At 41.5% G+C, this 20,151-nt stretch overlaps 2 protein-coding genes across 2 annotated transcripts; one reads left to right on the top strand and one right to left on the bottom strand.

Moving 5' to 3' along the window:
- Positions 1–495: 495 nt before the first annotated feature.
- On the bottom strand, positions 496–3,183 carry fbxo43 (F-box protein 43; the record flags this gene model as incomplete). Its single annotated transcript, XM_079239965.1, has 5 exons — positions 496–744; positions 837–1,031; positions 1,210–1,312; positions 1,566–2,303; positions 2,399–3,183. 5 exons carry the CDS (start codon positions 3,181–3,183, stop codon positions 496–498), a joined length of 2,070 nt encoding a protein of 689 aa, XP_079096091.1.
- Positions 3,184–5,042: 1,859 nt separating this feature from the next.
- On the top strand, positions 5,043–19,814 carry LOC306756444 (sperm-associated antigen 1-like; the record flags this gene model as incomplete). The annotated part of the gene is made up of 18 exons (XM_079241173.1): positions 5,043–5,158; positions 5,730–5,889; positions 5,968–6,090; positions 6,148–6,248; positions 6,451–6,563; positions 6,660–6,765; positions 6,942–7,072; positions 7,186–7,292; positions 10,235–10,364; positions 12,310–12,762; positions 14,305–14,404; positions 14,719–14,871; positions 15,709–15,866; positions 16,648–16,789; positions 17,256–17,382; positions 17,474–17,632; positions 17,913–18,239; positions 18,328–19,814. 18 exons carry the CDS (start codon positions 5,043–5,045, stop codon positions 18,454–18,456), a joined length of 2,835 nt encoding a protein of 944 aa, XP_079097299.1. The 3' UTR covers positions 18,457–19,814.
- Positions 19,815–20,151: the final 337 nt, after the last annotated feature.

Here is a 20,151-nt window from a genome sequence, read left to right on the forward strand (position 1 = left end):
TACTACATGTCGTTTAAGATGACTCAGCTTCATGTAAAATAGTCAGAACAACATGACTGCTGCAGTTGATACACAACAACACTAGATGGAACCAAACCATGAAGAATTTCATTTGCACAGATTACAAATCACATCCACAGTAAACAGACAAGCGGCACAAATGTTTAAGAAAAATTAAAATAAAAAATGTTTACTTTAAAACGGTTCTGAACACGCAATAGTAAAAGTCAAAAATAGAGAGAAAAAAAAAAAAGCACATTAGAATCTGTGTGTGGGAAAGTACACCAACAGAAAAAATAGCTTTGTGTCTGCTGATGAGACCTCCTGCATATGCATAATTAAAAACACACACGTAAGAACTGCATGTTGGAAAAAAGTACATATAAAGGCACAAACACACAAGTGGACATGACAGACGTTGCTTATTTACCTGCCATTATTTGGCCTCAGTAATAAAAATCATGAATCTTAGGACTTTTGGCAAACGGTTAACCATCAGAGTCGTCGAACATTTCGCTTGCTCTGAGCACTTCCTGGAAGAAGACTGTCCTTCTTGCGACGGCCTGCAGACCAACTGCTACAATCTCTGGAGCCGTGAAACGCGCACAAGCACAACGTGCAAAACTGGAAACTGCAGTCAGCTCTGCTGCACACTCCCTCCCGTTTCACGGAGTGGCACCTCGCTGGATGTTCACATCGAGGACAAGGCTTCAGGCACTCGTCGCTGAAGAGCGTTTTGGCAACCTGAAAAAAAAAAGAGAAAAAAAAAACAAAAAAACAACTATTAACTTTATATGAATGGATTTACCTCATATTTAACGACAACAACTACTCACCTCCAAAAATTTCTCCCGTCTGCCTCCGCTGGCTGACTGCAAAGTGCTGTGCTGAAACGGAGTTAAAGTGCCATTTTCTGACTGCGGGGTGCAGAAGCTGGAGGTTCTGGACTGAGCCTGAACCATCTTCAAGGCTGACCTCTTCAGCAGACTTACTCTGGTCTCTGCATCAGACACGTGGACAACACCACCAAGCTGGGACAAACAGATCAGAAAGTTCCACTAAAGTCAGAAAAAGCTTCATCAAACTGCTTTTTTTCCCTCTGTGAATTATGTTCAGGCATGTATAAAAGCTTATAAACAGCACGATATGAGATGAAGTCACAATACTGAGACTAATTTGTGCCCCAACAGGGTTTACTGTGAAAGTTACCTCAAGGGCAGCCTCCACTTCTTTCAGGTGGTTGCTTCTCCTTAAACTAGCTTTCTTGTCCTGCTTGATTATCTCATTCCAGCTTTTGCACACCTGGCCACACCTGTCAAAAAAAAGCAAAGGAATGCAGGAATAAGACCAGTATTTTCCACCATTATGCCCACCATTCACTCATCAAACCCTGTGTCTGCCCAAGAAAATAAAGTTCACATCAATTCATTAAAAAAAAATAAATAAAAAAGCAAGTTTTATCTCATCTCTCTGGACAACCGTTTTACAAGATCAACGCATCCTGAATAAGGAATATGCGGCAGCTGACGTGACGAAAGCAACAATAATTCACATGAATTTATTACCTGGAGACAGTCTCAGAGCTCAGCTTGCTCAATATGACAGCAAGGATGTGCCTGAGGTTCCTCTTCTTCAGCTCTGTGAGTATATCCACCTTCCCCATGCCCATCTTCCTGCCAATCAGCCCTGCTAGTGGCATGGAGGTCCTGAACCTGGTCGGGGTGTTGGCCAGTGCTGCGGTCATCTTTAACTCTTCCTTCAGGCTTGGACTTGGAACAGCAGACATCTGAGCTTTGTGCTGGCACATTGCATGAACCAGCTCCAGGGCTGGAGTCATGGACAGATTGACTGGGGTTGCCCTGAGAGGGGTGACAGCCGGAGTGGAGGGTGTTGTTTGTTCTGACTTGGCTGTAGTTGCCCTTAGTGGCGTCTTCTGGCTATGTTTTCCACAAGCGCCACCATTTAACGTCGAGCTGTTTACAGATTTAGCAGATAAGACGCTACATGGGGTCGATTCCCCAGCAAAAACCTCATCTCTAGAACAGCTGTGGTGCTTAGAAGGATGTTGCTGCTTCAGATCTACCAGGTCTTCCTCAGACTGCGAGCCACCTTCTTTAAGCGTAGAAAGTCTGTGCTGACGTTGCAGACGGGAACACCGTTTTGCATCCGTCACATTAGGAGTTTCACAGTTTCTCCTGGAAGCAGAGTGCAGTAGCTCCTGAAACGAGCCGTCATGGTCGGTGGAGGAGTCTTGGGATTTGTCAAGTGTGAGGGAACCAAAACCACTGTCCTCACATAATGACCTGTTCAGACATTAGAAGCAGCTTAGTGTAAACATGGTTTCCAGTTCATTTATTCTCTTTATTTAAAGCTTAAAGTGTCTAAAGATAGCACATACCTGATGTATTTGGGTGTTTGTGTGAAGGACGGTGTGCTTGGTGCACTTGAGCTGTCACACAGGACATTTGTCACACTGTTTACTGGCGACTGAGAGCTGTCTTTAGTCAGGACTGGGGGGAATTTACCATGCCCTGGAGTATCTGTGTCCAGCTGATCACTGCTTTCAATTAAATCCATTTCTGTCAGTGAAACACTTCTCTCAAAAGACACAGGAACAGTGTTGAGTTTGCCATCTTCCAGAGTGGAGGTCCTCACCTGCGTGAAGAGTAGACGGCGTTTCCTGCCAGATAGAAGCAGATCCGGCTCTGGTTTTAAAGTGTTCATTTTACATCCGGTCATATCGAGAGAATCAAACGAAGCACTGAGCCAGTTTTCACCACTGAAACTAACGGAGGATTCAGTCTGTGTGATGGATGGCGATCTGGTGTTGTCATGTTTTACTGTGATGGATTTAGACATTAGAAGTCTCTGTCGCAACGTGCCATCTCTTTTGTGTGCTTTGGGAGTTTCACACCAGGTAGAAGGGGGCTGAATTCCTCTAATGTCTTTGCCCAAACACCTGGCTACGTCTCTGGTCCGGTCTTTGGGAGTAACAATCAGCTTTAGGTTCTCTTTGGGAGTTTCAGATAATTCCTCTGGAGAAACTGACTGACAGGAGTCAACTCCAGCGGTACTCGGTGGGCTCTGGAACAAACCTGAGTACCCACTGTCAGGGCCTGCGTCACAACAGTGCAGGGCTTTGAAGCTCTTCAGGTGGACAGCTGACTCAGGTGTGCACTGCATGTCCTTTTGCTGTTTGTCCTCTAGCCAAGTCACCTGCAGACAAAGTGCAAATAATGCTACTTATGAACTATAATAAGCACCAGCTGCTCTGATGTACTACGATTTTAAATTATGCAGAATGAAATTAGGCTAAACTAGCTTAAAAACGTTCCACCTTTGCCGAAAGTCTTGTTTTTAATGTTATTATCAGCTTTATAAGAGTAAAAGTGGTTTAAATGAAACAATTAATATAAAAATATGCAAGAGGCGTTTCAGTTCTGTCCATATGTACAGATAGCAGCTTGTTAAAATACAATCTGTGAAAGGAAATCAGCTGGTTGACGCCACGTGGTTTCTGGGTTGCTATGAGGGCGCGTGCTGGGGGTTGCTATGAGGGCGCGTGCTGGGGATTTAAATCCCCTGTCGCCTGTACTCCGTGATGCCGCTATACGGAGAGCTGTAGCCGCCAAACCACAGACAACCGACCCTCCTACAATATCCTTACAAAAAGAAAAACCCGTAACTGTTTAAAAACATGCTACATAAACTGAAATAAATAAAAAGAGCACAATATTTCAAGAAAACCAAACGCATTTCTCAGAATTTCTCTGACAGAAAACTGTTGACAAATTAGCAAGACAAAATACGCTTATGGGGATTTATTTGCGAAAAATACTAATTTCAGCGGCACATAAATGTTAGCAAAAGCTCTGCACGCCGACATGTCATACCAACTGCAACGCCCGCGCACAAACAAAGAAACTGTTAGTAGGTAGACTTAATTTTCCAATTTACGTCATTTTAGAACTATTAACATTATTGTTATACGTTGCTAAATTATATCAGCTTAAGCCCTTTTAAAAAAAATTAACTATCGGGTAAGTTGCAGTAAACAAACTTAAACTTAAAAATGAACTTACTTTAAAATGAGAACTCTGCCGCTACACAGACGGTAAACTTTGACGACAACGTTGTTCCCTCAGGTCTGGTTCCAGGCCCCGGCTCTTACCCTCGCTGTGTTTCTGTTTGTAGCATCATTACCTGCTAATAACTCCGACAGTGACACGTTTTAAATTTGGAGCCTTTCTGAGTTTTTTTTTTTTTTTTCCCCTCCTGACTGTGTCACGTGTTTCCGGTCCCCTCGGCGGGTCTTCCTCGTGTGTGGTTACCATAGCAACGGAACAGCGCTGAGGGTTGTTTTTTTTTGCGTCTTTTTTTCCCTTTTTTTTTTATTATTGAATTATTGAAACAAGAAAAAAGACTGGCTTAGTACATCACCAATTCAAAGACATTTTAATATAATAAAAAAAACTGAGCTTAATAGCCATCCAAAAAAAAAAGGGGAGTGGGGGGGCTTAGGTTTGTAAATGAGACATAAATTGAATCAATAAACATTATAAGGCCAACGTCTGTATAGAAAAATAAATAAAATACATAAAATAACGGCACTAATCAGAGTTAGCATGTTTTTTTTATTCCTCCTTTTGACGGAGTCACGTGTTTCCAGTCCTCTCGGCGGGTCTTCCTTGTGTGTGTGGTTACCATAGCAACAGATTAGCACTGAGTTAGCATGCGGCTAGTGGTCTAACAGACGCAGGTAAAGTAACTTATTCTTTGTCTTTACTTTCTATGCATCGCTATATATTATGAACCTATGTAATTAGATTAAAAGGACACTGCAAGTGGAGAAATAGTCTTGCCTGAATGATGGGTTTTTCATTAATTCAGTGTTTCATTGGTGAGATGAGCTAACTCCGGTTACTAGCAGGCTCGTAAAGTTATCAAAACTTCACAATGACCAGATATTTTATTTGTGTGATATTGTTTTATTTTACATGGTTTATCATGTAAAATAAGTTCAAATTTACTTCTCATCAGGCATGAGTGAAGTCATCTCTCGACCAAAGTCTTCTGTACCTGTCGAGCACCTGGACTATAATTACATTGAAAAATGCAGAGATGCTAAATACTTGGAGAAGATCTTGAGAGTACTCAGGTAAAGGCAACACAATTTGTTTGGTGTGTATATTCTGTAAGATCATGTTTATTTTTCCCCACAAATTTGCAATGAAAACAGGAAATATTAATAGTTTCAGTAATGATTAAACTATATTGATAAAAAAAAACACATTTTAAGACAAAGATACAAAGTGCCAGACAACAAAAATATGAGATATGCTTAAAAAAGATTGACAAAGAAATAAATAATGAAGATACTAAGTTTTATCAGCCATTAGGAAGAGCAGAAAAGGCTGCGATGAATGGCTCTTAAGATGTACTCTGGGTTGCAGTAATAGTGTCATATGTGGTTAGATCATAGGAAAAGAAAACAGCAGTTTATTATTTGTTATTAGCAAATTAAGGCTTGCATTAAACCAGTGGCAGGCAGCAATATTTAATATTTATGTCTGTTAAATCCTCTTGACATCCTGGCTGCGGAAAAAAGAGAGGCGTATTCGCCGATCATCTACCATTAATTTGTAAAGAATAGTGGAGCACATGCAACTAAATGCTGTGACTAACTTTGAAGGAAACTGGCTGCTCATATGATTTTATTTTGTGTGAAGGTCTGGTGAAGAGGGGATTTATCCTCATCTGATCCAGTTCTGTGAAAGTCACCTAGAGAAGCTGAACCCTAGGAGCCGAGCTCTCAGGAAGGAAATGCCTGAAGTCAGAGCAGCCAGCCTTCCTGAAGACGAGTGGAGCCAAATTGCTGATGAGCTGAAGGTGTGCTGGACTGTTTGTTTTTATAAATCATTCATGTGCCCTGCCTTGTATCCCAACACATGCCCCTGTTGTTTACAGACATGGGAAGAGGAAACCAAAAACGTTGAAACTTCACTTAAACATCAGTCAATGTTTGATGACCTTGAGAAAGACAAAATGCCACCTGTAAGAGGCTCAAACTACCTTCCTCCACTGAGCAAGGTAATCTTATCTTGCCTATGTACAGCATGTGAATATGCACATATTCATTTAAGGCAGAAACATAAATGTAGTATGTTTTTATCACAGAGTTCAGCTCATAAAAAAGGAAAGACTCAAACCAAATCTGCTCTCCCTCGTGATTATCGAGAATGGGACAAGTGAGTAATTTTCTCTCCACATTTGTCTATTATATTCAGAAGAAAGAGCACACTGTCACAGCAGCTGCAGCCTTCGTAGATAAAAGGTTCCCAACTGCTGAGCTAAGCTTCTTTCAACACAGTGATCCACAGATAAACCCGGGATGCTGCTCTGGAGTCTTACTGAATATCACTCTTAACTCATATTTGTCTCTATTTCCAGGTTTGATGTGGAAAAGGAATGCAACAAAATAGATGAAAATGTGCCCACAAATGATTTGCCACCTACTCTAAACAATGGACCCCCCAAAATCAAGCCGGAAATAGATGCTTCATGTAATGTGCATGTATAGCAATGGTGACTGTGTGTTTTATGGTAAGAGTAAGGCATTAAATGTATTAAAGTTCTTGTGTGTGACATGTGTGGTCCAGTCCTGTCACAACAGGAGAAGCTTCTTTTGGCTGATCGTGAAAAGCACAAAGGCAATGAAGCTTTCAGAGCACACGACTACGAGGAGGCAGTGACATACTACTCCAGGTCAGGATCTTTTAAACAACCGATTTCTTTCAGAAATGATAGCTACCTTAAGGAATCATAGCATTTTCTGTGTATTTAAATAAACCTCCATCTTACACTTTGCTCTTGTGCTTCAAGTAGTCATATATGAACATCACTGCAGATAAAGGTGTGTTTTATTCTTCTTTCATTTGCAGGAGCCTTTCCGTTTTTCCCACTGTGGTCGTGTATAACAACAGAGCTCAGGCAGAGATCAACCTCAAACACTGGCACAGCGCCATGAGAGACTGTCAGCATGTGCTCCAGCTAGAACCAGGCAATAAGAAAGGTGCTGTCCTCTAATGCTACAATGCTTGGAAGAATAAATCTTAATATATGTGTTTACATGTCTTTTTAATAGAATATCATGCAAATGTTGTATTATGCATTTGTTATTGTCAGCTTTGCTGCGTCGTGCTACCATTTATAATCACATGGGCAACTTCCAAATGGCCTCTGAAGATCTGAAGATGGTTCTCAGGGAAGAACCTCACAACACCACCGCCACAGTAAGTTACAGAAGTATGAGGCATTTTTTTTAAGTGTCAGTGAACCTTTTATCCACTGGGTGTCAGTGTTTCTGTGTAAGTTTAGGCAGAGCTGCGGTCCATGCTGTGTCATGTTGAATTAAATTTAAAATGACCAGAGGTGGCTATTCCTGGTCCAGAAAGTAAAAGTCCTGTCTGGCAGCTGTTCCAACCAGTCACCAAATGAGCTGAATTTAATGAGCAGAGTTTATTTACCAGGTAAACGAGCCTGTTAGTGAAAACACCTGTTCTAAATGTACAGGTAGATCCAAAAACATGGCAGGACTTTTACTTTCTTGACCAGGAATTGCCACCTCTAAAATGTGTGATAATTACAAGTAATAAGTAATTACAATTATTATTGTAGGTAGAAGTTAATATTGTTAGTTTACTGGTCCTCGATGTTGAGTTTAGTGTATGTTTTATGTGGCCTTCTGCTGTAAGGTTAACATTTATGTTCCTTTGTGTGTCATTTTTTAAAGTGATAAATATGGAGAGCACGGTAAGTTTATTTGTGTAACATATGTCACATATAAGACAGTTTAAAGTGCTTCACATAAAACAAAAATATTACAGCGGGGGGCAATGACGTCATTAAAATAAACTGGAAAGAATAAAAGAAATGAAGTAGAAATAGACAAGTAGAGCAGAATAAGACATGTGAATGTAAGAGGTTACAGTGTGAGGAATAAATTGTTTTAATAAAAGGCAGCATCAAATTAAAAAAAAACTTTTTAAAAAAGCATTCTCAGCAAATCTGCAGTTTTCAGGGAGTTTGTTCCATGTCTGAACATAAAAACTGAACAAAAGAAGACTTGATCCTGGTGACCTGAGAGATCTGGTTGGCTCATATCAAACCAGAAGATCCAGAGTGTGTTTTGGTCTTGAACCAATCAGTGCTTTGTAAACTAGCTGCAGGATTTTGAAGTTGATTCTTTGACAAACAGGAAACCAGTGTAAAGATCTGAGGACTGGAGTTATATGATCCATTTCTTGGTCTTTCGACTGGAGCAGCAGCGTTCTAGACTAACTGCAGCTGTCTGGTGGATTTTTTAGGTCCATCAGACCTTAAAGTTCCCAAGGAGACCTGGAAGAACACCATTATAGAGGTCTAGTCGACTCAAGATAAATGTATGGATAAGTTTTTCTAAGTCCTGCTGAGACATCACTCCTTTAATCCTCCAAATGTTCTTTAAGTGGTAACAGGCTGACTTCACAACAGCCTTATGTGATGCTGAAATTCAGGTCTGTGTCCAGGACACCGCCATGATCTGGCTTGGTTATTTTTTACATCGCTGTACAAGTTGAGTACAAGTCTTTCTTCTTCCTTTCTTCTCCTCTTATTCTTTCTGGCACGTCCAATCTATGATTTGATCAATGAATATGATCAGTGTTTGGATCAAACTATAATCTCCTGGTGAGATGGTTGTGTAGTTGTGTGTGTAATCAGGAAAATGTGGTATCATATGTTATTGTTTTTTATCATTGCAGTGAGAGGGAGCATGTAGAGCAGCAGGGGCCCCAGTATGGAGCTTTGGGGAACTCCGCAGGTTATATCAGTCCAGTCAGATTTATCTACAGACATAAAGTAGTTATATCAGTCCACTCAGATTTATCTACAGACATAAAGTAGTTATATCGGTCCACTCAGATTTATCTACAGACATGAAGTAGTTATATCAGTCCACTCAGATTTATCTACAGACATGAAGTAGTTATATCAGTCCACTCAGATTTATCTACAGACATAAAGTAGTTATATCAGTCCAGTCAGATTTATCTACAGACATAAAGTAGTTATATCAGTCCACTCAGATTTATCTACAGACATAAAGTAGTTATATCAGTCCACTCAGATTTATCTACAGACATAAAGTAGTTATATCAGTCCACTCAGATTTATCTACAGACATAAAGTAGTTATATCAGTCCACTCAGATTTATCTACAGACATAAAGTAGTTATATCAGTCCAGTCAGATTTATCTACAGACATAAAGTAGTTATATCAGTCCACTCAGATTTATCTACAGACATAAAGTAGTTATATCAGTCCAGTCAGATTTATCTACAGACATAAAGTAGTTATATCAGTCCAGTCAGATTTATCTACAGACATAAAGTAGTTATATCAGTCCACTCAGATTTATCTACAGACATAAAGTAGTTATATCAGTCCACTCAGATTTATCTACAGACATAAAGTAGTTATATCAGTCCACTCAGATTTATCTACAGACATAAAGTAGTTATATCAGTCCAGTCAGATTTATCTACAGACATAAAGTAGTTATATCAGTCCACTCAGATTTATCTACAGACATAAAGTAGTTATATCAGTCCAGTCAGATTTATCTACAGACATAAAGTAGTTATATCAGTCCAGTCAGATTTATCTACAGACATAAAGTAGTTATATCAGTCCAGTCAGATTTATCTACAGACATAAAGTAGTTATATCAGTCCACTCAGATTTATCTACAGACATAAAGTAGTTATATCAGTCCAGTCAGATTTATCTACAGACGTAAAGTAGTCTCTGTCCTTTAAACAGGGTTTGGATCAGTTAATTGCAGTGCCAGGAAGTCCTTCCAGTTTTCAGTCAGTCTAGGAAGATGTTATGATTAACAATATTGAATGCAGCTCAGAGATCCAGTAGTACCCGGACTAAAATGTTGCCTCTATCTGTGTTCAAGCGGACATCATTGCAGACCATAACTAGAGCAGTGTCCGCACTGTAGCGTAGCCATAAACCTGAATGGTGTATTGACGGTAGTGCTATCTATATGCAGCTTCTAAACCATCTGTAATAGCTCAGTCTTACATAAGTTGTACCAGTAGTTATGCAATTTTTGTTGACCTGCAAAATTGGGTGTTTATTCATGCTGGAGACTCATTTTTATCAATAAATTGTCTTTGTTTCAGCAACTTCTTTCTAAGATTGAGAAGAAAATGTCAGAATGTCAACCAGAGCAGCAATGCAAGGGCAAAAAAATCCTCATCCAAGAGGTAGAAGAGGAAAACGATAATGAAGAGAGACAAGAGCAGCACACTGGTGAGACTGCATAAATCCTTCACAAGATCAATATCACTGTCCATTTCTATATTCATGAGCGCTTTAAAAAATCCATATGTAATTGCTTCAAGTCTTCCCTGTTTGTTTTTTTTAATGAAATATAAATGACAGAAAAGGAATTGGATAATTTAGCATTTGTAGTTGGTAATTTAATTTTAGAAACAAACAGTAAATCAATAGATCTCTGCAGATAGTTAATTGATCTTTGAAGACAATTACTTTTAGTTCTTTATTGAAAATTTATATTCAGCTTTATTTGCCTTGTACCAGTTCGCAAGAAAATCATCTAGCATATCACTTTTACATATGCTGTAAACCAGTTCATTATGATTAAAACAAACCTACATTATACCAGTTTAAAATAACTGTGTTCATACAACCGAGTTGTAAAAAATAAATGCCTGTCTGAAGAAAAAAACGGATTGAATCACATCTTGTCGTTGATTCAGTCCACATCCTGAGCATGCACCGTAGCAGGTGTCAGTGGAGAGGAAAAAACTGCAACAGAACCAGGCTCAGGGAGGGCGGCGATCTGCCTCGACCAGCTGGAGGTGGAGAGGACCGGAAAGCAAGGGTCAACAAGTGCAACAAATTTTAGATTCCAGATTTGTTCAAATTTTGTACTTAAATGTTTACCTAAAACAGATTTTTATGGGTAATTTATGTAAAACGGGACCATTTTGTTGCATCATCTGCTCGTGGTGTACAGTAAGGCTTCAGAGATAAATGATATTTACTGGTCAAATTTCAGTGTTTACTAAATCTGCAGCTATGATTATAGGCTGGAACGGTAAATATCATTCACATTTGAAGAATCATAGCTTTTCTAATGGCATGTAACGTTTCAAATGTAGAGGCTAATCTCCCAACTGGGATTGATAAAGTGAGGGACAAATAACAAAGCACTGATCAACTCCTTCTACAATCTGGCATGTTACGTTTGGGTTATATATTCATTTGTATTAAATGAACTCGTGCTATGAAATAAAGCCACTAAATAAAAAAAAAAAAAAGAGAAATACAAGGTAGTGATTGGAAATAAAAGAAAATAAAGAGCAAAGAGATGAAAATGGAAGGAGCATTCGTAGGATGTCCCTCAGAGGGGCCTGATAGTCGAGGCCCCTTCCTTCCATTTTACTTTTAGGAATCTAGGAAACATAAACCTGCACTGGTGTTTTTTTCAATGTATTTATCTAGACAAGGACAATATTGCACATTAATTAATATAAGTATAAACATACAAATATAAATGATCGTCCTTTGGCAGGTTACAGCAATACACAACAACATAGTACAGAAAATAAAAATCCAACCAGATGTAGTAAATAACTGCATAAAGTGCACGATTAAAGCACATATTTTACATGCATGTAATTGGAACATGTCGCTTTTTTACTCACATTAGAGCCCCATCAGTCAGATTTGGCCACATATTTAGTAAAACATACACCTTATAAACATGTATTCTACATAAATATCAACAAATTCTAGTGAAAAACTAGTAAGAAACTTAATTTTTCTTACATTTCCAGTTATTAAACAGTAGTTTAATAAATCAAATGCATCATAAAAGCACATTTCCATCATGGTTTTCTTTTAGATTTAGTAAATGCAGAACATGAAGCTTCAGCAGCTCTTTTTCAACCACATAGTCTTCGGTCCGCTGTGCCACAGACAGAGGAAATTCCTCTTGCCCCACCTCGGTAACGTGTCATATGATGTGTGCATGTGAGTTATGTGCCCCACCCCCACCCAGTGCTTCTGTAATTCCCTGCTCAGAGTTATAGCTTCCTGGAAGTTCCTCCTTGAAGTGACTCTGTGTAGTAAGCATCCACCCTCCCCCACTGTGATGTAACCAGTGACTCCTTCCTGTTGGTGCACTTCACCCTCCCTCATGCGCTCTCTCCCTCCCTCTCCCCTCCAGCTTGTCCGGTTCAACCTAGCCAGCCTGTGGGAGGGGAGGAGAGCTCAGCTGCTCCTGCCGAAAGGGGAGACATGGGAAACGCTCAAAAAAAGCCCCATGGCAGAGGGGACGGGGGTCCACACAGTGAGTCCAACAACTCGCACCACGGAAGCCGGAGGAGCAGGGGGGGCAGCTCAGACAAGTACAAATTCTCACAAGACTCAAAGGAAAAGGTAGCCAACGGATCAAGCAAGAGGGGCTCGACAGCTTCAGTACAGGGTGATCAGAGCAGCAGCGGTAAGGCTGCTTCAGCTGGAAATACAGGAGAAACTGTCAACCTCGACGCTCCCTGCGGAGCCCTGCCTCCACCTCTGTCCCGACTAAAGAATGAGGGAAACCTGCTGTTTAAAAACGGACAGTTTGCAGACGCACTGGAGAAATATTCCCTCACCATTCAGGGCTACACAGAATCAGGTAAGCTGTGTGTTGACATTCATCTTCTCATGTGTCTCAGAAGGTGGGGGATCTGTTTCTTCTGGGAGGGGATTTACTGTCAACTTCCAGTTCTGAAAAACTGACATGAACAGGCAGCAACAAGAAAGGCATGACTCATTTTAACCTAAAGACGTTCCCTCCACATTCATCACTGTAGTCGACTGTTTTACTGTGTTTAATAATGCCTGATGCTGAGACTGCAGTTTATTATGACAAATCACAAGCCTTCAGTAAAATTTCCAGTGTTTCTGTTTTAAAACTAATTTAAAAATAATCATCAAAATGATAATTTTCCAAAACTATTTAGATGTGCTGACCTGTCCCTACAGGCCATGTCTGTGAACAGTCTGTGAATTGTCATGGCTGTAGTGCTTGCTGGTGCTTCTGGTGACTTTGCCCCCTGAGCACTGCGTCACAGCGGGGCTGCTGTGCAGAGTAAGGACAGTGTTTCTGTTTTAGCCCGGCACTAAGCCTCTCAACTCAGGTCTGTCCAGGTCACATGACCACTAACCACTCACTGTGAAATTGAATCTGTAGGACTGCGGCAATAATTCCTACGGAAAGCGATAGGATGAGCAGTTGATGGAGGGAGAGAAACTGCTGCTTGCCAAGCTCATCCTCCATCAAACATATGGCGTCATGTGGATGCATGTGGACTGCCAGAAAGTACTCATACCGGCTGCGTTGGTGGATGTGGACATGGCTGGATGCCGACGTCATCCCTTTGACTGACATGAGAAACGCTGCAGGCAATGCAAACACAACTCAGCTCAGAATGTAACATGTTCTGGGTCTTCAAGAGAGGCTCATATGATCAGGTGTTACAGTAACCTCACTGCCAGTAACATCATCATCATCCTCACTGCCTCGCAGTCTGGTTAGAGTTGACACGCTCAGCTGACTGAACTTGATGGGATATATTTTCTTAACTTTGTGACTGATGGAAGCAGAGGAGAATGTTATGGGTCAAGTTTAGAGAAAAACCGTGTGGAAGGTAAACATCCTCTGAAAGAGATTTGTTTATCAGTGAATTTTACTTTGCTGTGACACTCAGCACAGCAGATAGAGAGACATTTCTGCCTCTTCTGGGTAAACGAAGCCTTCAACGTGACAACTAAACACCTGCAACCGCAACATTTTTTTACATAAGAATCACTGTTTTATAAATGTGTTGGATTTCGTGTTTATCAGAATAAAACTATAAATGTTTTTAAGAGTCATTTTCAGTGAGGAAGCAACAGAAAATGTTTATTTCATCTTGAAAGGGAACCCTTTAAATGAGTCATGTGTCTGTGGTGCAACACTCTGTATTAGGTCAGAGTCCATGAATCTGTCTGATACAGCAAGAAACATTATAAATGATCCATAAGACATGAAAACTTTTATTCCAGCTGAGAGATTCTTACACGTCTGCTTGGATTTAAGCCGCCTTTACAACATTCCCTCCATTTGAGCTGCCAGGCTTCACATGTTTAGCTAAGTTTTCTTACATAACTCTTACATGTCCGTCTTTCTGTGCAGGGATTGATAGTCCTGAGGATCTATGTATCCTGTATTCTAACAGAGCGGCGTGCTACCTGAAAGATGGCAACAGCCAAGACTGCATACAGGACTGCACAAGGTGAGAGAGACTCTGGCTCTTCACTAGCAGACGAGTCATTTGTTGAAGGTGTTGTGCACCAGGGTGTGTTACAGTAGATGTGTAATATAGAGGAACCTTCCCTTCTAAAAGCCTTAACATATTTGTTGTGTGCAGAAAAGATTAGATTGCAGCATACGTATCCCACATTCAAATTTATGCTGATACATGATGTTTGTACAGACACACCTAAAAATCATGAAGAGACTCAGGTGTAGAGACTCAACCTTCTCAATAAGCATCTACCAGACCTGATCCTTTGCACTTGTCTCATTATATCTATTTATACTGACCAGAGCCCTGGAGCTGCAGCCATTCTCCCTCAAGCCCCTCCTGCGCCGGGCTATGGCTTATGAGTCCCTGGAGCGCTACCGAAAGGCCTACGTGGATTACAAGACCGTCCTGCAGATTGACATGAGCGTGCAGGCAGCACATGACAGTGTTAACAGGTATTAGCTTTCAGCTGAGAGACTGCAGGACGTTTGCTGTCATAAAACATCAAACTGAAGGAGTTTCAACATTCCTGGTGGAGACCAGGACAAGTAAAGCTATGCTAGCTTTACTTCTACCAGTTAGTACTGGTTTTATTGACCCATCTGCCTGGTGTCATATCACTTCTACAACTTTCTTCTGTTGTGTTAGGTCACCTGGTAAAAGGATGAGAATTCTGATAAAATGATAAAGAGTCCGTTTAGCAGGAAACAGATCTAACTGATGGCCAGAGGCCAGAGGCTAATTATGGCGCTCAGACTGCATGTTCTCTCTCTGTTATGCAATCCAGACACTAACCTGGATGCTTTGTGCTCAGTGCTACCAGGACTTTACACATACAGCTATTTATATCTGTATCTATATTTATAGAAGGGAAACATCTACTTCAGGGGTGAATATGTCACTAAGAGCTGTGAGGAGAAGGTTTTTAAATTTTAGTCTGGATTAAACATGGAGCTGATGAAGAAAAGATAAACTTTCTTCTCATCAGGACCCTCGCTGCAGCATCTGCAGCAATGATACCAACACACCAACATGCATATTCAGCTTGGAAAACAAAGGAAATACGGGGTTTTATCTGCCATACGGGGCCAGCTGACCAAACGGGATTTGCTTTACCAAACCATGCAGCCAATAAGCGCTCAGTTGTCTTAACAGCATGAGCAGAGATTGTAGCAAGATACCTGAAAAACACTGGGAATGGTCAAAGCTTGCAGAGCTGTGATTAAAACCAAAGGATTAAAAAGTCCAAAAATGCATGGAAACCATATTAACCCCTTTTCTGCATCTTCCAGGATCACTAAGTTGCTGATAGACCAGGATGGTCCAGAGTGGAGGGAGAAACTTCCAGACATTCCCCTGGTGCCTCTGTCTGCTCAGCAGCACCGCAGAGAGGAGCCCCCGAGCGCCGAGGTCCTGCAGGCTCGAGCAGAGAAGGCTGCCAGGGATGCAGGTCTGCTTTCACAAAGTCACTGTGTGACCTGACTTTTTCTGTCAACGAGTACTTTTGATGTGCCTCTGGCTGCCAAGCGTGTCACAGGCTGACAGGCGTTTTCATCAAATTAAATCATATTAGGTCAGAAATACTTTACTAATCCCAGAAGGAAATATAAAGATCTTCCTTTACGACCAGTAAAACACGTAAACTGGGATTTATCTGCATTGACAGCTTTAATGTTTGATTTTTTTCCCCAGTATATTTGGATTAAAAATACACTTTTCCTTCCAAAGTCACCTTTTCCTTGGATGGATCGTTTTGACCTTGTGGCTATTTTTACTCAGGATTTCAGCATTTCCTCTGCAAACATACTGAACTCTGGTGGAACAAAAACCAATAAACTTCCTGTTTGTGAGTCACTCCCATCCACAGCATGGGGAATAAGTGGACATGTCAACTCTGCACTGACCGTGCAGTTTCTCCATTCCCAAGGCTGCTGCAATTAAAACAAATAAAGCTGCTGGCACGGTTTTTCCTCCCGGAAGACTCTGCAGCAGATTGATCAGCCCACCACTCACACCGTGACTGATTGCTGACTTTACTCTCATGGCTCGCATCCAGTCGGTGCAGCATTCATTTCAGGAACCTAAACCCTCCAGCTATGTAGCTCAGGCTGGTGAAATGAAGGTCAGGTAAAATGTTTTCTAAGTGCCAGTGAGGATTTATGAGGAGAATAGGACTGGTTTCTACAGCAGGAATCAATATTAAGTAATTGCTATTTTATTGTGTTTTCTAGAGAGGAGAGCCGAGGTCCGTTTTTCAGCGTTGAAGCAAGAAGGAAATGATTTTGTGAAGAAGGGCCAATACCAAGATGCTCTGGGGAAGTACACCGAATGCCTTAAGCTAAAGCCAGAGGAGTGTGCTATTTACACCAACAGGTAGGAGGCCGTACTCTCACCTTTCATTTCCTCACCTTTACATGTGAGTAAAGCTCATTGCTCTCAGCAGCAGATTACGCATACAGGCCCCTTCACCATCCCCTGCTTCGTTTTGTTCTGTAGCTTGTTTATGATACGTGAAAGGAAACTGATGCTGACAGGGAAAGCTGCCTTTGTGTGTTTGTGTTTGCACATGTATGTTGAGCTCTGCGTGGAAACAGCTCATCTGCACAGCCACACCCGAGCAAACAGCGGATGGAAAACACTGACAGCAACTTCATATATAGAAACAAGTTTCATTTAGATTTTCTGTTGTCTCATCTGCTTCATTTATAAAGCAAATATTTTTCCCTTTTTATCAGAACAAATCTGTTTGATGAGTCACAGACTTATGATACGAGTTAGTCGTGCTTCAAACGGTTTGCTGGTGACAAAAATAAGTCATAAGTGATGCGTTGGCTTGCAGAGCGCTGTGCTACTTGAAGCTGGAGAGGTTCGCTGAGGCCAAGCAGGACTGTGACGCAGCACTGAAGCTGGAACCAACCAATAAGAAGGCCTTTTACAGACGAGCCCTGGCTAATAAGGGCCTCAAGGTGAGCAGACCCGGACAGAGCTCATGTTTACATTCATATTGCTTGACATATTGGAGACACGCGGCTGTGTGTTGGTCTCTTCCTTCATTAGGATTACCTGGCGTGCAGCTCTGACCTGCAGGAGGTGCTGCAGCAGGATCCCAATGTGCAGGAGGCTGAGAAGGAGCTGGAGGAGGTGACAGTGCTGCTCAGAGAGAGTCTGGCCAACGCTTCACAAGCTAAACCCAGAAAGACTGTCCCCATCACAGAGGTAGATTTTTGTCCTGACGTAGAAAAGCTCTGGTTGCTCCCACATCAGTTGACACGTTTTGATTTGATGCTTCTGTAATAATCTCACATCTCAGTCGTCTTCTGGACCATGATTACACATGCGGCCCTTGTAGTTGTGAGGATATACTTCATCCGTACTGAGCATCTCATTTCAGACAGGAGGCAGAAACATAGATGAACGTTTACGTGTCAAAGATATTTTTTGGATTCCATGAACCAGTTTGATGCAGATGAATAGTAACAAAGCGCTGATTCTTCAGGTTGACGGTGATGATGAGGACACGACAGGCACTTCTGACATGGCCAGCAGCTGCAGAGGAAACGACGTCACCGTCAACCTTCAGCCCACCAACGCCTACGACTTCGGCCAGTCTCTAAACGCAGCTCGCTGCAGCGGGAACACGGCGGCTTGCGCCGAGCTGCTGGCCTCCACAGCCCCCGAAATGCTCCCTCAGTACCTCAGCACCCAGCTGGATGGACACACGATAAGCTTCATCATGCAGGCGCTTGACTCACATCTACTGGAGAAGGATCCCAACCTGGTCTATCAACACCTCACCCACCTGCACACTGCTGACAGGTTCCCAGTAAGTCAAATCTACACCTCTCCTCCTGTGTTATCCAAAACCAGCCGGAGGTTTGTTTGTATCTCACATACCTGCATATTTTCCGCAGGTTGTGCTCATGCTGCTGGAGAAGGACGAGCGTTGCCACATGACTCAGCTGTTCGAGCATCTCTCAGCTGTGGAGAGCACAGAGTTCACAAAGAACAATGTTCAGAATCTGGCCAACAAATACATCTGACCCTCGCGCCCTGCTCCCTGCTGCATGAGCTGCTGCACCTCTACTGTTGGATCTATGCAAATCACTGCACAAGAACTGAAGACTGTGCCCACACCGCCGCCGTGGAAGGGACTCATCAGGGCTGGAAATGATCTCTGTGTGTTTGTGTGACGGTAAAAATCTATTTTTCACTCCAGAACATTTTGCTATGCAGATTTACTTTTCTATCAGCACTGACCATTCAATTTGTGAGGAATGTGTTGAGAAATAGGGTCCAATGTGCAATGTTACATAATCTAAGCACGTCTGTGTTCGTCCAGGACGAGCTTCTGTTCTCAGAGCTGTCGATGAGGCTCATGAACACGTTTCAGAATCAGAGCTGGTGTTCAGTGCAGGCTAATATCACCCTGCAAAGGACAATAACAGGTAAATTACCAGCTGTTGGATCAGCAGTAGGATATGACCTCGTGTACTGTATGATCTCTGGAAGACGTCTTCCTGCTGTTCTGTGCAGGGTGACACCAGCATGTGCTGGAAAATATATTCTGTTTATTTGTGGAGCTGGGATGCTGCAGTGTATAGTTGTAACTTGTACACATTTTCTAACATGTATCTTCTTATCTGAAACAATCAAAACACAGACATGAACACATGAAACCTACAAGTACGGATTCGTTTTGCAAGTCCAACAGTCTATTCTGTAAGTATGTGGGACAAATGTTGTGTACTTGTACAACCAACGTGCATATTCAGACGTGCAGAATGAATCCGTACTTGTAGCTGTGATTTGCACGTGTACCTTTTGCTGCTGCGGTCGCTAAACTGAAGATACGAGTTACAGACTATCCCTATCCTCGCTCCACATCTATCCGCCTACGTACGCAACCAGCAGACCTGTGTTCAGAGCGAACATCCCACCTGAAGGCGCATCTGCAGTCATCCTGACACGGGTGGACATGCTGAAGAGACGCAGCATCTTTATGAGATGTGTGCCTTGGTGTTCGGTCTCGGGGTCGTCTTACATTTACGTGAGTGTTCAGATACTCCTAAAGAGAGTCCGATGGAGTCATTCCGTAGTTTTAATCCAATTAAATGGCTTTTTGTTTTTTTCTTCATCATAAATTATACATCTGTTATGTTCTATCACATACAAAATGTCTTTTTTCTGCTAATTTAAAGTTTTACATGTTACGTGGTTTAATATGATGTAATCAAATGACCCCAAACTGAGAACTGCCTGGAACCAAATGGTCTGTTTTAAAATGTTTTTCATGAATGTACCAGGTCGACTTCAGAGCAAGAGCCAACAGGTGAACATCTTCCATAGCTTCTCTTCTCTGTGGTTTTAGCTGTAGAGTTGTCACATAAATTGTGTACAGTATTCAGAGGGATATTCAATAAAGTGGAATAAAAAACATCAGTGTTCTGTGATCTGAAATAAATAAATTACAGATTACAGCTTTGTACACGAAGCCAAACCTTTTTTTCTCATTCCAGTTGAATCAGACTGAACTTCTCCTGTTTCCTGTCTGTTTGCTAAAGACCACAGTAACCAGAGAGGGTCAGAGTATTTTTTCTTTCTTCAAAGTCAGACGTTGACTTTAAACCATGTAGAGAAGCTCAGATGATGATGTTGGTGGAAGACTTCATCACAGAAGTATATGAGGAATGTGTTAATGACATCATTAAAAACTGTCCAGTTAGAAACCTAACAAT

Source organism: Telmatherina bonti (assembly GCF_933228915.1).
Source record: "Telmatherina bonti genome assembly, chromosome: 5".
Lineage (NCBI taxonomy): Eukaryota > Metazoa > Chordata > Actinopteri > Atheriniformes > Telmatherinidae > Telmatherina > Telmatherina bonti.